The 18,301-nt window shown below is 45.8% G+C and overlaps 1 protein-coding gene across 3 annotated transcripts in view; it reads left to right on the plus strand.

The window, feature by feature from the left end:
* The window catches only part of UGGT1 (UDP-glucose glycoprotein glucosyltransferase 1), a 1,185,714-nt gene that overhangs the window by 8,990 nt on the left and 1,158,423 nt on the right, over positions 1–18,301 (plus strand). For all 3 annotated transcript variants that reach the window (XM_069213734.1, XM_069213736.1, XM_069213735.1), the window contains exon 3: positions 9,879–9,961. In XM_069213734.1, the coding sequence (XP_069069835.1) occupies positions 9,879–9,961 (83 nt within the window). The remainder of the gene's footprint in view (positions 1–9,878; positions 9,962–18,301) is intronic.

The raw sequence follows: 18,301 nt of genomic DNA on the forward strand, positions 1-18,301 counted from the left end.
TTGGGTATCCATTCCCCACTCCTTTAAAAAGGCATCTACTTGAGCTGGATCCAAATCTAGTCTCCAGCTATACAAATGTGGAAGCTGCGTGTTCAGCCGTGAAGAAAATAGATCCATGTGAGGCTTCCCCGATCTCTGACAAAGAGTTTGGAACACCTGAGTGTCCAGCCTCTGGTAGCTGGAATCCTACAGATATCACAAATTACAGTCTGCTATATCGTTGGCTGTTCCCGGTAGATGAACTACCTTTACCGCAAACCTCTTCTCCAGACTGTAGTGCCAAAAATCCTTGGCTATTTCCGCTAGTTTTGGATCTCATTCCCTTCAACTTGTTTATAAACTGTACGGCTGATACATTGTCCATCTTCAACAAAATGGCCATCTTGTTCCCTGCTAGACTCTTGATTGCAAAAATCCCACCAGTAGCTGGAGGCAACTGAGATGCAGATCTAGCTCCTCCTGTGACCGTCTCCCGCTGGTGGATATCTCCCCGCACCTAACTCTCCAGCAGCTGGCATCCAACTTTGATTATCTCCAGAAATGAGCCAAAAATTGCTTGTCCGTTCCATGTGCATTAACCACCAGCCCATTTCTGTCCGTACTTCGTCCTTTAGAGAAACTTGCTCGTCGTAGGAAAGACGTTTCTGGAGATGTCTGAGCTTCAGGCGATGAAGAGCCCTGTAGTGGAGGGGTCCTGGTAAGATTGCCTGTATCAAAGATGATAGAAGACCGACCGTGCGGGCCAGCTGTCTCAGAGACCAAATCTGCTGATATCAAATTCATCAACTCCTGCTTGATCTTCTTTAACTTCTGGCTTGGAAGTTGCAGGGACACTTCGACCAAATCTATCACGAATTCCAGAAATGTCATCCTCTGTTTGGAAATCAGGTCCGACTTCGATTAATTGATCACAAACCCCAAATCTTCCATTGAGGAAATCGTTGTTTGTGCCTGTTGTAATGGGAATCTCTGATACTGCGCCATCAGAATGATGTCATCCAGGTAAATGAGTTCATGTCCCCTTATCCTAAACCATGCTGCTATCGACTTGAATAGTTTGGTAAAACACCATGGGGCGGAGGAAAACTGAAGGGAAGTACTTTGAATTCCCACACCTAATCCCGCCAGAGAATTTGGAGGAACCATGGTGGAGTGGAAAGATTGGAATTGTCAGGTAAGCGTCTTTGAGATCTACCCTGATCATCTAATCCCCTTGTCTCTGCAAGTCTCTTAGAAGGTGAGTTACCTCCATCTTAAAATGTCTGTACGCTAAACAACCATTGAATTCTTTCAAATTTATGACCGATCTCACTCCTTTGTCCTTTATTCTTACCACTTTGATATTGCTCAAGAAACCTCTTGGGTGAAGAAAGGATCTTTCTATGGCCCCCTTGCTTACCAGATCATCTATGTCCTGATCTATAAGGGCACATATATCCTTTGAAAAATCTACAGGGGTCGGCCTTATCCTTTGAACGGACGAACCCCAAAACTCGATATGGAAGCCCTGTACTGTTTGCAGAACCCATGAGTCTCACAATATTAATTTCCATTTGTTTAGACACTCTGCCGTCCTGACACCTCCCCCGACACAAGTTTTTGAAAAGACTGAATCCTTACCCCTGTATGGGATTGGTTTCCTGAGAATGATTTACTGCTGCGGCCTGTTAGAAATTTGTTCTTAGAGGGGAAGAACTGTGAGATTCCTCTTTGGTCTGACCAGTCTGATCTCCAGGGACCTTGATATCCCTTAATGCCTTGCGGCAGGAGACAGCCGGACGAGCGGCCCCTACTTCATCTGGACCTGGCAAAAACCAGAGGGTTAAACACCTTTTTCAAAGACGCCTGGGCCTTATCTAGGGCTGTGAAAGCATGCACAAATTTCTCTAAGTCCTTCACAAAGGTGTCCCCAAACAGATTTCCCTTAGCATCTTGTCCAGCCTCCGCAGAAGCCAATTTACCCAATTTGGGATCCAGGCCTAATAAAAGTGAATGTCTCCTTTCTGCCGAAATCCCACAATTGGCGTTTCCCAGGACACATATCGCCCGCTGAGTCCATCCGGATAAAATCTCGGGGTCTATTGCTGCACCTGTCTTTTTGGCGTCCTCTACCTTCTCCATTATTTTCGTTAGGGGTCCCGAAATGTCTAACTGTTTATCCTGACCGGAATGCCAGAATCTATCAATACCTCTCTTTGGATCCTTAACTAATCTGCCCATGAAGGTCACCATGGTGGTATCCAATTCGGGGTTGCTGGCACTTTACCTTCAATGAAGGGTCTTGGGTATTCGTCCCTCAATTTATTACAAACCTCTGTCTAGTCCCTGGCGAAGACTCTGCTTCAAGTAAAATGCAACTTTTTCCGAAGATTGTGGATGCCTGATATCCTCAGGATTAAATAAATCCTTTAAGAAATCCCAGTCATTATCCCCTGGAGAGGGATCCGTTTTCATCTTTTTCCTGGTCCCATCAGACTGGTGCCAATTTGTGGCTCGTTTAGACTCCCTATCAGAGTAAGTGGAATTTAAGTCCCCTTGGTCCTGAGTGGACTACTGATTTGGAGCCTGTTCCCCATAGATTGTGCAAGGCCGAGTGCAATAGCTGGGACAAAAAGTTAAATGTGTCCGACATACGTTTGGGCTTGTTATCGCCCTGCTTTCCACAGGGGGTGTCACCTGTATCTGTTCGATGCGTCTGTTGTGAGTTTCTTGTTGACCCACTAGGGATCTTGGTGGTGGAACTCTGCCAGTTATGCAGTGCCAATTACACTGCGGTCCCCACTGATTTGGAAGTGGCCAAATCAATCATCAGAGCTAGCTCTGGGTCCATATTCACACCGTCATGAGCCTCCTCCCGGTGTAAATAAACATGATCCTCGGTCATGTCTGAGTAATATTAGAAAAACGCCCAAATATGAACTCTCTAACTATGCCTCACTAATCACAAGGTACCAAAAACCCTACTAACCTATAAACCTAAATGCTCTCAGAGCTGAAGATTATCCTCAAATTAGTCTTACAGAGGAACCTATTTGGGGCAAATATCTGAAAAAAATCCACACTTTTTAGGACCGAAAACGCTTAAAACGCTCAGCTGCAGAAACGCTCTGTGTCTGTTTGACAGGATCCGAAAGACACGCTCTCACGACTACAAAATAGCTGCCTCGCCTCTCGAGACCCGACCAGTCGAACCTCGGTCAGTCAGAGTCTGATTAACTGGCACACTGTGTACCTTGCAGTGGCAAAACCAACCCGAGGATGCCGCGCAAACCGTCCCGACACCAGAAGCGCGCACCAATGTGTAGCGCACCACGACAATAGCACTGCCACAAAAAATCTCAGGGTTGTATAATAAGAAATTGGAGCGCTTGACTGAAGCTACCGTGAGCAGCAAAGAAAGAGGACAAGATGGGAATGTCCTATGATGTTATAAGGTGGAGAACACTGTGATTGGACTGTTTGGGTCAGATGTTATATGACCTTTGAAATGGATTCATGGGATTTGTAGTTCTTTTATTTTGCTGCTCTGAGTTTGAATAAAGAAAGATTAAGTATAATCGAGCCTCCGGTCCTGTCATAAAATTAAAGCAAAAACTGCTTTTTCTATGCAACATTAAGTCTTAATGTCTTTCTCCAATTTTAATTAAGCCAATTACAGCTTAATGTTTTATAGGCATATTTCTTCATTTAAAATTCCTCCGATTTAAAGAAATGTACTTTTCAGTTATAAATATGGCACCATTTCTGTAGGCCACTGGGAGCAAGATGCCTGGTGTTCGTAAATGTGCACTTGTAAATGGGAGAAAAAATAAATGAGATTTGTGGAATCCATATAAACCAAGTTAACTCTTCACTTTAATTTTCTCAACGTAGTGCCATATTTATAAGTTGAAAAATACAGCCATTATTTTAAGTGGGAGTAATATAAAGTACTGAAAATTGTTTCATATTCTGAACATTTTTGCAGAACAGTTTTCTGCACTTTAAATTTCTCAAAAAAAAAAGCGGATTGTATGTTTATGCTACACATGTGACGGTGCCACATATGGCAAAAGGTCTGTCCTGTGCAACAAATGCATACAACAGTCTCTCAATCACCTGTACACTCACACACATCCCATTGAAATGTACACATGTTCAAACATCCCCTAAGACCACGCTCTCAATGACACACATGGCAGCCCTGTCATAGTGCCCCTAAGTCAAAGTATTTTGCTCAAACCATGGTCTCAGGCTCTATGGACACTAGGCTTAAAGTCAATCAAGCTGGACCTGGGGGCGTTTGGTAACTATACACAAGTTGCTTAGCCTTCAGTAGCTCATGATGATTTTCCCTGATCAAAAGTAGCTCTCCCTACAGAAAAGGTTGGAGATCCCTGCTCTAACCTCTCTAGGTGGTCTTCCTTGTTCGTAATAGATAAAGCCACACATTGTTGAAAGTCTGCAAATGCATAATTTGGTTCCCGTTTGTTCTCTCTGAAATACAAGGGCTTCTATGAAGATGTGGGAGCTTCCACTCCACCTACCTAGTCACCGAGGCCTTCAACCTTCTCTCCACAGGGTTGACCTTGGTCTCAAAGTTATCCATCTTCCTATAGAGGCAATCTAAGAGAGCTTTCCCACCGTCTGTCAATCCTGCTCTTTTTCATTCTTGGCATCTTCACTATCCAGACCTGACCCAGATGTTTGGGGCTAGATCTACAGTAAATGATGGAAGGTGGTAGGAGTCACTACCCCCCATCAGTGCAGGTGTGTTCTTGAAAGGCTTACTTTGTTAGGGTGGCCTACACAGAGCAGCGCCAGTCAAACAAGTTCTCAGGGAAAATAAATCACAAATGTTAGACAAAGTAATGGGGCTCTGCCAACTCAAGGCCACTTACACATGCAAAAGGCAAGCAGAATTGTGTGACCTTGGATATAGGAACAAACCCGGTACTCCAAAACACAGCTAATCTTGTACCCCCAAATTAACTCCAGAGGGAAAGAATGCTGCTTCATCTGGTCAGTTTAGTCCTCTTCACATGAAGTAGTATTTTTCTTCATCACAACAGTATGTCCCCAGCTGCAGGAGCCCATTTCTTCATATTTCTTGGAAGGCACAGCCACCATCTTCTACTTGGCTGTCCCTAGAAGTGGAGGCCTGTAGGAGGCTGGCCTGGCTTATAATGGGTACTTTGTGGTACTTAGACACTGTGCCAGGTCCAGTTATCCCTTATTTGTAGAATAGAGGTGTTTCTAGCAGCTTAGGCTAATAGAAGGTAGCTATGGCAAAGGAGCTTAGGCTGAACTAGGAGACATTCAAAGCTCCTACTATACCACTTATATCATATAGCACAATATCATGAGAATACTCAGAGTTACTAAAAATAAACTCGGCTGAGCTCTTGCATTCGTTATCTAATGTTTCCCCAGAGACAGAGACCCAGGGTATTGGGGTTCCAGGAGATCCATATGGGCTGCAGCATTTCTTTTGCCACCCATAGGGAGCTCTGACAATTCTTACACAGGCCTGCCACTGCCGCCTGCATGAAATAACGTCCACGTTATTTCACAGCCATTTACCACTGCACATAAGTAACTTATAAGTCACCTATATGTCTAAGCTTCACCTAGTGAAGGTTGGGTGCAAAGTTACTTAGTGTGTGGGCACCCTGGCACTAGCCAAGTTGCCCCCACATCGTTCAGGGCAAATTCCCCGGACTTTGTGAGTGCGGGGACACCATTACACGTGTGCACTGTACATAGGTCACTACCTATGTACACCGTCACAATGGTAACTCCGAACATGGCCATGTAACATGTCTAAGATCATGGAATTGTCACCCCAATGCCATTCTGGCATTGGGGGGACAATCTCATGATCCCCCGGGTCTCTGGCACAGAACCCGGGTACTGCCAAACTGCCTTTTAAGGGTCTCCACTGCAGCTGCTGCTGCTGCCAACCCCTCAGAGAGGTTTCTGCCCTCCTGGGGTCCAGGCAGCGCTGGCCCAGGAAGGCAGAACAAAGGATTTCGTCTGAGAGGGTGTAACACCCTCTCCCTTTGGAAATACGTGTGAAGGCTAGGGAGGAGTAGCCTTCCCCAGCCTCTGGAAATGCTTTGATGGGCACAGATGGTGCCCATCTCTGCATAAGCCAGTCTACACCGGTTTAGGGATCCCCCAGCCCTGCTCTGGCGCGAAACTGGACAAAGGAAAGGGGAGTGACCACTCCCCTGACCTGCACCTCCCTGGGGAGGTACCCAGAGCTCCTCCAGTGTGTCCCAGACCTCTGCCATCTTGGAAACAGAGGTGTTTGTGGCACACTGGACGGCTCTGAGTGGCCAGTGCCAGCAGGTGACGTCAGAGGCTCCTTCTGATAGGCTCTTACCTCTCTTGGTAACCAATCCTCCTTCCTAGGTAACCAAACCTCCTTTTCTGGCTATTTAGGGTCTCTGCTTTGGGGATCTCACCGGATAACGAATGCAAGAGCTCACCAGAGTTCCTCTGCATTTCCCTCTTCACCTTCTGCCAAAGGATCGACAGCTGACTGCTCAGGCCGCCTGCAAAACCGAAACAAAGTAGCAAGACGACTACTAGCAACCTTGTATCGCTTCATCCTGCCGGCTTTCTCGACTGTTTCAAGGTGGTGCATGCTCTGGGGGGTAGCCTGCCTCCTCTCTGCACCAGGAGCTCTGAAGAAATCTCCCGTGGGTCGACGGAATCTTCCCCCTGCAACCGCAGGCACCAAAAGACTGCATCACTGGTCCTCTGGGTCCCCTCTCAGCACGACGAGCGAGGTCCCTGGAACTTAGCAACTCTGTCCAAGTGACTCCCACAGTCCAGTGAGTCTTCAGTCCAAGTTTGGTGGAGGTAAGTCCTTGCCTCCCCACGCTAGACTGCATTGCTGGATACCGCATGATTTGCAGCTGCTCCGGCTCCTGTGCACTCTTCCAGGATTTCCTTTGTGCACAGCCAAGCCTGGGTCCCCTACACTCCTTCCTGCAGTGCACAACCTTCTGAGTTGTCCTCCGGCGTCGTGGGACTCCCTTTTGTTACTTTGGGTGGACTCCTGTTCACTTTTCTTTTAAGTGCCTGTTCAGGTACTTTTGTGGGTGCTCCCTGCTTCTGTGAGGGCTCCCTGCTTCTGTGAGGGCTCACTACATTGCTGGGCGCCCCCTCTGTCTCCTCCTCCAAGTGGCGACATCTTGGTCCCTCCTGGGCCACAGCAGCACCCAAAAACCCTAACTTCGACCTTTGCAGCTAGCAAGGCTTGTTTGCGGCCTTTCTGCGTGGGAACACCTCTGCAAGCTTCATCGCGACGTGGGACATCCATCCTCCAAAGAAAAAGTTCTTAGTCCTCTTCTTTCTTGCAGAACTCCAAGCTTCTTCCAACAGGTGGCAGCTTCCTTGCACCCTCAGCTGGCATTTCCTGGGCTCCTGCCCACTCTCGACACTGTCGCGACTATTGGACTTGGTCCCCTTGTCTTACAGGTACTCGGGTCCGGAAATCCACTGTTGTTGCATTGCTGGTGTTTGTTCCTGCTGCAGAATCCCCCTATCACGACTTCTGTGCTCTCTTGGGGTAGTAGGTGCACTTTACACCTACCTTTCAGGGTCTTGGGGTGGGCAATTTTTCTAACCCTCACTGTTTTCTTACAGTCCCAGCGACCCTCTACAAGCTCACCTAGGTTTGGGGTCCATTCGTGGTTCTCATTCCACTTTTGGAGTATATGGTTTGTGTTGCCCCTATACCTATATGCTCCTATTGCAATCTACTGTAACTTTACACTGCTTGCATTACTTTTCTTGCTATTACCTGCATAATGTTGGTTTGTGTACATATGTCTTGTGTATATAACTTATCCTCATACTGAGGGTACTCACTGAGATACTTTTGGCATATTGTCATAAAAATAAAGTACCTTTATTTTTAGTACTTCTGTGTATTGTGTTTTCTTATGATATTGTGCATATGACACCAGTGGTGTAGTAGGAGCTTTACATGTCTCCTAGTTCAGCCTAAGCTGCTTTGCCATAGCTTCCTTCTATCAGCCTAAGCTGCTAGAAACACCTCTTCTGCACTAATAAGGGATAAATGGACCTGGCACAAGGTGTAAGTACCTCTGGTACCCACTACAAGCCAGGCCAGCCTCCTACAGAGAGCTGGTGAAAAACCGGTACTTTCTAGGCAAATCCAGGACACCTGATCACCAGAACTTCCCCTTATTCCCCCCCCCCCTCACAAACATAAGCATTCTTAATGATCAAGCTACACTTTTGATCAATCACGCTAGGACATAATGTTAAAATACGACCAGTAGGACCCATAAGAGGCAGCAGAAAGGGAAAGAAATGCAGATCGGTCAGAGTACCTACGGGAATTTCAGAGACTGAATAAAAGTAGTAGCAACCTGGATGAGGGAAAGCTGTCTCCAGGCGAACTTGGCCAAAACAGAGATCCTCTTCCTTGTACCCTCATCGTCAGCCTGGGACGACTCCTGGTGGTCCTCAACCCTCGGCCACCCCCCCACCCCTACAGACCACACATGCAACCTCGACTCAGATTTCACCATGACCAGGCAGGTCATCTCTGACACTTCCAATTACTTCCACACCCTCCAACTTCTATGAAAGATCTTCAGATGGATACAAACCGACTGCCAGAAAACCGTGACACACGCCCTTATCACAAGCAGACTTGACTACGGCAGCGCCCTCTATGCTGGAACCTCCAAGAAGAACCTGAGCAAGCCGCTACAGATTCAGAATGCTGCTGCCAGACTCGTCCTAGACATCCCGCGCCGATAAAACATCACAGAAAACCTGAAGAACCTCCACTTGGCTCACCGTCAAGAAGAGGATCACCTTCAAACTCCTCGTACACCCTACAGAGCCCTCTTACTTCAACAACAGCATCTACTGGTACTCCCCTCCCAGATCCCTCTGCTCGTCCCAACAGTCACTCGCCAACGTACCCCGAATAAGGAGGTCCTCAGCTGGAGGAAGATCTTTTTCATACCTGTCAGCAAAAGGCTGGAAATCCTTACTACCGTACCTCAGACAGTTGCCATCACTGCCTCTGTTCAGGAAGGACCTCAAGACATGGCTCTTTGACTGATCTCTGAGGTCTCTCCTCAGCGACTTGAGACCCTATGGGTGAGTAGCGTGCTGTACAACCTTGTGATTGATTGTACTATGTGAGAGAAAATACATTATTTTGTGAAATAACCAACATTTTTGGACACCTTGAGATACCTGACTGAAAACAACTGCACCAAACTTTTTTTTATCACAAAATACATTTGTAAGGGGGGTGTAACAACCCAAACACCCCCCTAAAGCTACACCCCCTGCTTCAGCATCTCAAATTCAAATTGCGTTTTATCTTTACAGGCCCGCTTATAACCTTAAAATAAACTAGCTAACTGAAATGTTCTATCTTCCTGATATCAACTGCATTATAGACATGATGAAAATACAACTTCTGCTCTAATGTCTTTATCTAGAGTGCATCTGACACTGCCTCGTGCTTGTGTCCTTCAGAAAGGCACTAAATTCTTCCTTTTCTCCTGGCACCCCTAACTTGACCTGTCTGGTCTATTGTTATCTTCTCCCCTCTGTCCAGTTTTCCATGTGTAATTTTCTTTTTCTTCACAAACCTTATGAAATGTCAGTTTGTACTGCTATATTAGGCAAACACTTGCATATGACCTTTGTGTTTATCTAAAGTACGTTGCAAAACCTCTGAGATACTCAAGATATATAATACGTCTTATAAAATAGATATAAGTCAAACCCAGTATGAACATTCATACGTCTCTCTGGGCTATTGCAATATATTCTGCTTTGTTTCATGACTCATTAGATAATGATATTGTGGTGTTTATTCTTTGTGTTAGTGAGTTTTTAGCTGAAGAAGGAGAAGAAAAATTCTGGGCATTTGTCGAATCTCATTCAGAAATTTCATCACATGAGCACAAAGGTAAGTTGCAGATTTTCACGCCTCTCATATTTCTCATTGTTTTTGTTTGTATTGTAAAAGCTGTGTTGCAAATTTAAATGACATAGTGGTGAATTTTACCGTAAATTATAAAGTAAAAGGGCAAATGAAGAAACATCTCTTCTTCGCTCTGATTTTTCTCTTCCTCTCTGCTTTTTTCTATTTCCTGCTCAAGACTCACTGTATCCATATAACACTTTGCTTGGGATGGAGAAACTGGTTGGGCCTTCTATTTTTGTTTATGTGTAGTAAGAGGTTCACAGGTTAGCCAAACTGTTGCAATTGAAGTGTAACGTAATATGCACCAGCCCCAGATCAGAAGTGCTTTAAAGGCATGACAAGGGGCACTTCCATCTCTCACGGCTAAAACAGCCTCCTACACAATATGGTCAGCATCACTCCTGACACTTACATGTGCACAATACAGCTCTAGGTTTGTTGTCTTCGTAGCATTTGTCATCACCCTGGAACAATCATTTACATATATCCATTTAGATATAGAATGGCCTGAGATCATTCAGTATGAAAGGGTGCCTTGAAACAAAACAAGCACCTTAAGTCGAGTGATGGACAACTGCACGCTGCAGAAACAAATAGCAGTGACCTTCATCACAAGCCTCCATGCTTCATGTATGTGCTGGTAGTGGGCACTAATATATATCAAGGAGAAGTTTGGTGGTGTCCTGCGGTCTCATGCACAAAAAAACCCTTGCAGTTTAAATGCCCAAACTCCAGGCCACACTCCTTCACAAAACTGACTCAACGTTTGTCTACGATGCAAACTTAGTTAAAATCATTCCCCCTAGAGTACCGAAATAACGGCATATTATGTACAATGCCAAGTAATAAGGGTAATAAATCTAGAGGTATCTTTTACATTATTGTTCAGATTAAAACTTTACTTAAATAAAACAGACTCTGTATTTGCGCTAACATGAAAGGACTGTGCTATTTTCATGTCCGAACTGGGCCAGTGAGTGCATCGTTTATTGTATCAAAATCAGTCACAACTAGGCCAGCTGTCAACTCTTAGGAACACCAAGACTGCTTTCTTATCGTAAGAAAAGCCACAAAACGTAACATTAGGTGAGCGACTGTCTAGTTCTCCTTGCACACTTTTACACACACTGTTTTGTTGGCATTGTCAACAGATGGGAACCTCAGGTTGGACAAACTGTATAAAAAATGGCATTTCAGTCCTCTTTTACACATGCCTCCAGCTGCATTAAGAAAAGAAACCTGCCTTATCTAATCCAGTTACTGTATGTAAAATGCAATTGGCAGATGCTGACACAAGAAAAAGGTACTACAATAACTTTTTTTTTTGTGTGTGTGTGTGCTTATTTTCGTTCTAGCGTTACAAATTATTTACCCATCTTCCCATGTAAATAACAATGGCATTATTGCACACAATCGTGATTTGTCTGTCATGCAGTGTTGAAAAAACAAATCCGAATTTCGGGGTTTGTTGAGATGCATTTCGGGTTTGAAGGTCTGTATGCACGAATATATGTAGTAATTGTATAACACCAACTAAGTTAAAAGGCAGTAGAGTGCAGTGCACTGTTACAGCAAAAATACAGTCAATTAGTGATAGCAGAGGTTTCTGGGTTGTATGAGCAGAACTGAATTTTTACGGCATTGCATTGTAATGTTGTTTGAATAGATGTTTCTTTAGCTCTTTGCTAAGTTGGTGCAAGTTGTCTCAGCCTTGATGGATATTGTGATGTTGCTACAGATCATGTTTACATCGATGGAGAAGGCCTGCTTTCTTGTGTTTTCTTTTCTTACATTTCTTTACCTTCAGTCAGATTATATCCTGGCTGTGAGTGTTCAGGCAGCCACGGGATATGGTGAGCTTTTCAGCCAGATAAGCAAGGATGCCAATCGCCATGGCTTTGTAATTGATGAGGCTGGTTATGAAGATGGTGATGGCTGACCAGGTGGGCCTGTTGAGTTTCATCAGGGTGGAGGCGATGTGATCCTATTTTTTTCATGTAGCATGTCCTTTGCCTTTGTGGAATCTGTGAGACAATGGAGAAGAGTGTTGTCACCATCCAGGTTCAAGAGTATGTAGACTCGACAGCATGTCTAAAGTGCCTTTCTAGGAGGAGCAGTTCTTTTTCATTAGCGGAAAGGTGTTTCTTGATGGTGACAACTTTGAGGGTCAATCCAAACAACTTGGTATTTGGTGAAATTTGGGATCCAAAGCCTTTACGTTTCATGTCATGAGCCAGGTTTGAACCATTGTTGCTTGTTGCTCTTGGCAGATGACCACCATCCTGTCCTAGTGGGGGTTGAGCTTCAAGTAGAAGCTGCATATCTCCGTCTGTATTAGGTGCAGTTAGTGTTTGAGGCATTGGGTGTCCAGTAAGAAGGGGGTATCATGTAGTTTTGGATGTAGTCAGTATGTAGGTAAATTTTTATGCTAATGTCAGTGAGTAGATCATCATGGGGCTCCAAGGGAATATTGAAGATGATGTGAAACAAGATGCTACAATGTGGGACTGTATCCGTGACCGAGGCCTTCTGGACTTACAGCTGCCTATGTGAACAAACTGATGTTGGTTGGAGAGGTAGGAGAGCTAGTGAAGAAAATTTCCAGTGAATGCAACTTGAGACATCTGCATGTGGGTAAGGGGAGGGGGATTGTCAACAGTGTTGAAGGTGGCTGAGGGTTCCAGCAACATCTTTATCAGACAGGCATTGTCTACGTTGTGTAAGGTAGCTCCCATGCTGTGTGATCGCTAGCCAGATTGTTACAAGATTGTCGTTGATGTGGTCTTGAAGTTAGGCATTGACTGCTTTTCTGATGGCCTTAGTGATGACGGATACAGGTGCAAAATGGACTAGTAGCTTGTGAGGTCATCCGGGTCGGGAGAGGTTCTTCAGGAATGGGAGGCTCTGAACTGTCTTGACAGCTGCAGGTAATGTGCCTTGATTGAGGTAGGAAGTGAAATAGTGAGTAGGGGTGATAAGAAGAGGGAGTTGGATGTCGACCAGCTTTATGAGAGATGGGGCTTTGAAGGATGACCATTGCGGGATGCTTTAAGAAGTATTGGGACTAAGAGAAGAAGAACGTTTGGCGTTGATAATGTTCTGTTTGAAATTCTGAATTCTTTTTTTTTGTTATTTTTTTTTTCTCAACTGAAGAGTTTGATGGCAGTACATTTGTCTGTAGAGTATGGCATAGATGGGCCAGTCAAGAGTTGATGCAGTGCTTGATTACTGTTTTAAAGCGTTCTCTCTGCAGCTTCATTTATGGTGATGGTATAATACTTAGCTTTGGTTTATGTGAAGAGTAGTCTGCATGTTGCATGGAGGGACTTCAGTAGCATGACTCAGTAGGGGATACTGTTTTTCTTTCTTGTCTGTTGGTGGAGAGTTTGCTGTGAGTGAGGTCTTCAGAATAGCAGGATGCTAAAGGTTTTGGCTTGCACTCCATGTTTGTTGAAGGCTGGAGTTTGGAAGGTGGGTTTGAGGTTGAGCTTTAGGTTTTCGATGGAGGTTTGATGTTTTCCTTTGGGTTAATCTCGATATGTTGGTTGGGTTGTACACTGAGCTGGAAGACGTGGATGTTGGTCAGTCCAGTCCAAGGGTATGGATGGTTTGCATTAAATGATTGGTGATATCGGGAAGATGAGGATGTAGGTGTTGAAATTTGTTGGTTGGGTGACATGCTGTACCATGTCAAGTGTGTCGATAAGGTTGAAAAGCGTTTGTCTTGTGTGTTTGAGTGGGTATTTTGTGTTTGTTTTTAACTACCAACGTCTGGGTGGTTGAAGTCTTCCAGGAGTGAAATGTCAGCATTTGGGATGGATGAGATGGTGAAGAGGTCAGAGAACTGGTCTTCGAAGTTGTAGATGAGAAGAAAGGTTGGGAACTGAGTTGCATAGAATGTGGGATGGCATGTGAAGAGCTCCATGGACTTGAGGGATGCTTGCTTGCCTGGAACCAGAACCAGGAGGACTGTGAGGCCTCTTACTTTTATTATGTGTGTGGGCCACATATTCAATACTGTAGCCTGTGGGAACAGGAGGTGCAAGGAAGCAGAGATGAACCAGATTTCTGGGATGAAGAGTGTCAAACGTGATAGGTAATGAGCATGGGCTACAGGAGAATGTGTTAGTAGGTTGTGTAGGATTGTGCTTGGGTCTCTGTGTTGTGAGAATGTGGTTTTAGTGTCTTTGTGGTCCAGGTCCTGCTGTTGTTGTATAGGTAGGTAGTATGGAGTACTGGCCTAGGCCCCTGATGTGATGGGAAGGCAGCAATCCCAACCCTCCTAGGACCTCTGAGGCTTTCCTGTCAGAGCTGCTGGTCTTGAGATACCTGAGTTTGGACTGTTCAAGATTCATTTACAATCCTTGCAAAACTGCACACCAGATTTACCAGTAGCCTCTTTGCACAAGCATGATCTGAAGAGCACCTAGCTCATAAATATTCATGAGAAGTTCAACTGCTTAGGGCAGATGTGAAACCTAGGACAGAAGATCATAGCCAATCAGGAAGAAAACTGAAAACTTTTGTCCACCGAGTAGGGCAGGTTCCCCCAAATCATAGATCATCCACTGTGCAGTGCAGGGAACTTTAAAGGAAATTTTAATTACTACCATAAAACAGGGAAGTACTTGGAGAGCAGGGGTACTGTGACCTTTTCTGTCTACGTTTAGTAATTGTCTGACGTTGCGGACGTTGCTGAAGCTGCTGCTGGAAGTAGGATGGAGAGATTTGGATCAGCTCCGCTTTGCTTCTGACCAGTGATCCTTGGACCCTCCCGGTGACTCCCCTCCAACCCTACCTGCAAAGGTCGACCGCTCGGCCCAGCTCTGGCCCCAGCTGGGGATCCAGGGCATTGAAACTGACCCATCTGTAAACTGCTGCAAGCTGGCTGCTAACTCACCAGTCCACTACCTTTCTAGCCGTTGGTGTGTGAACAGCAGGCGAAGAGCAAAGGGGTCAGAGTGGAAGGGCAAGGCCTGAAGCTGAAGAGGCTGCGGAGGCTGAGAGGTAAGAGCAGCAACTGTGAGGTGAGCACACAGGACCTCACCTCACCTCACCTCACCTCACCTCACCTCACCTCTTTCTTGGTACAGCCGACTGCCCTTTAGTCTTTCTTAGCTTCCTGAGCTGACTGTCCCCAGTGATCAAGCTGAGAGTAGGGTCAAGCTTGGAACTTAAAACTCCAAATGCTAAGTCGTTTGATTGCTGGAACACCAGAACTAGAGCTTCCTCCTCGGCACAGCATGCTCGTCCCCCTCCCCTGAAGCTTTGCAGGGGAGGTGAGGTGGCGCCAGGATGACCTGCAGCACAATTTGCCACGCTTCCAGCTCAGTCGGGTCCTGCGCAGAGGTCATTAGGTCCACTGCTGCGATTTTGACCTGCTGCTCCCTGTCTGCTTTGCCCAGGAAAAGCGCGAGCGGTGGCACATGGAAAAGTGGAAGAAGGACAGTAGGCAAGGAGGGGCCTTTGAAGACAACCGGGACAAGAAGAAGAGAAAGAATTTTAAAAACCCAGCTTGAGTTCAACTACCTAAGATGAGTTTCGGGAGAGAGGCAGGTGAGCTCAACTAAATCAGATACCAAAAGAACTGCAAAACAATGACCAAGGAAGGTGACAGGAAATGTAGAAGTAGAGCTTATATGGAGGAAGGCTCACACGCCTCACTGCAGCTTGGTGGGCGAGCAACATCCTTCTACCTCAGGTCATTAGGCTAATATCTGCACAAAGTTCTCCTTTAATCAAAGACTATGGGTTAGTGTTCTGATTAAGTAACAACAGGATAAACTGTCTTCCCCTCACCACAGCAGCCAGAAATAGTAGAGCAGTCTAAGGCTGCACAGGAGAAGCTAGCACACAAGAAGGAAGGGGCAGCAGGCATGGCATTAGAACCAGAAACAGAAGCATTGGGTGACGATGATCAGTTTGGCCAAGATGAGCCTGTAAGGCATGGAGAGGCAACTGATCTGGAGATCTCAGTTGCCAAGTGGAGTAGCGAGGAGAAGACCACAGGAATGGCTCTCACCCAGGTTTGGTAGCAGCCAAGGGAGTGGAATCAATAACTGCTGCACTAATGTGCTTGGAAGCATCGGTTCTTAGAATGTCCCATTGCCGGAGGGAGTGGGGCCTAGATCAATCCTGTGTGCAACAGACAACACTGGCACATCAGGCACTAAAATCGGCAAGTGGGGGCAGGCAGATCCCTGTACTGCCATGTCCTGCACAAGGGAGATTGTGCTAGCCTCAACTGTAATCGAGCAAACCATCACGGAACCAGCTGGCATAAGGACAGCGCTAACATCAAAAACTGCATTACAGTCATAAGAGAATCAAGCTTTTAATAAGTCTAGCTGTCGATCCTTACAGATCTGCATCTCGATCCCAAAGACTCAACACACTTAATAGCACATATGACATTGCCTTCGATTGCCAATTGCCAAAAACTAGGGTTACAAACTGTGACCTAACATATCTAGCAACACAGGAATGCGAAGAGCTTGCAGCTATGTGTACGTTAGATGGCCTCCAGGAGGGAAGCAATAAGATGACCAAAAATAATACCAACCAGGAAAAGCAGAATGGAAAGACAGCATCTGGACATCACTATTAAGTACTATGTAGCAGTCAGTCAATGCAACGCAGTATCGAGCAGTTAAAATGGATAGCCAACTTTTACTGCTGAACTCACTCTCCATTTGTTTCAAATATTGATGCAAAGCTTGCCGATCTTAGTTAACTGATCAGGCGTGCATAATCTGAGATGCAGCTCTCACAAGCAGGTTGCACCTGCATCGCAACTGTAGAGAAATTATCAACACTACCATTGGCAATGGGAGAGCTCATGTCAGATATAAAGAAAGCAAATAAATCTGCAATGGCGGTGCAGCAAGACATGCTGGGATTGACGGCAGTAATAGATCAAGCAGTCACAGAGCTTCAAGGAAAAAGACCTGTCAATGTAGGCAAACCAACTCAAAATCTGAATGCACAGATAGTAGCGAGATGCAGTGATCAACTGCCCCGAGGCCAGGTTGTCCTCATGGTTGAGGAACACAAGAATGTAAGAGAGCCAAGACAGAGCAAGAGGATGGGGGATTGGTCTACTTTTTCACTTGCGTCAAAGCAAAGCTGGAAACAGGTGAAAGGAAAAGGAAAATGGACATTTCAACATACTTCCAAGCTGGCCCCAAGTCTGCAACCACCGGAAGTCATCTGGCAGGAGCAAGGAGTGATAAGTCCCCCGTCTCGGGCACGTACATCGGCGCTCCATCCAGAGGTAGAGCATCAATTGATGAGGGAATCAATGAACCAAGGAGAGTACACGGAACAAGTGCAAGCTGTACCTGACACCCAAACGGTAGAGAGATCCCACAACGAGAACTTGGCATTGATTGGGGGGGTGGGGGGGGGGGGGGGGGAAATATAGAAGCCACGCAGATACTCGCAGAAAACTCGTGTCGTGGGACCTTGAGTGCCAATGGGATAACGTCTGGAAACTTGCAGGTGCAACAAGAAACAATCACTACCCTGTTTTTACCAGAATATAAATGAAAAGGCGGGGAGGATGTGCTAAACGGGGGGGGGGGGGGATATCCTACAACTGCTACCCTCCAATAGGTTGGAGGACTTCAGATCAAGTGACCTGAGTACCATAGTGTTTATGGAACACAGGAATCACTTGGGGAGGAAGGCAACTATAGCGACCTGAGCGTCAGCAACAATAGCCACGAGGGTTATGGAAGAGTAAGGACAACTAAGCATTTGGGGAATTAAAATAGAACCTTGTCAAAAGCCAGTATATTCAGAACCCCTGATAGTAAGGGGAAAGAATCATCCAAAACTCCACCATAAGAAAATCAAGGCATGGACATTCTCTGAACTTGGGGATGCACGGAGTACATCACCAGTTCAAAAGGAAATATTGACGCTAAGGGGGCCAGCCCATGTATATCCAGTACCTCTGGAATTTAAGATTGGGGCTAGCTAGGCAAATCAAATCAGAGTTTTTGAGCGCAACTACTCACCTGTAAGCGTCTCAAGGTGCTGAGGGGGTTTGTCCTCTGTGCTTCTGTTAAAGGACCAGGTTTTAAGGTCCTTTCGGAATTGAGGTAACCATGGTGACTGCCTGAGGTGGAGGGTGTTCCAGCTCTTTGCTGCAAGTTAGGCAAAGGATCTTCCTCCAGTTGAGGTCTTCCATATGTGGGATAAGGTGACTAGTGCCTGTTGAGCGGAAAGGTCAGGTGGGGGAGTAGAAGGTGATGCAGTGGTTGAGGTAGGTGGGTCCTAGGTCATAGAGGGCCTTGTATGCGTGGACGAGGAGTTTGA

Source organism: Pleurodeles waltl, chromosome 11 (assembly GCF_031143425.1).
Source record: "Pleurodeles waltl isolate 20211129_DDA chromosome 11, aPleWal1.hap1.20221129, whole genome shotgun sequence".
Lineage (NCBI taxonomy): Eukaryota > Metazoa > Chordata > Amphibia > Caudata > Salamandridae > Pleurodeles > Pleurodeles waltl.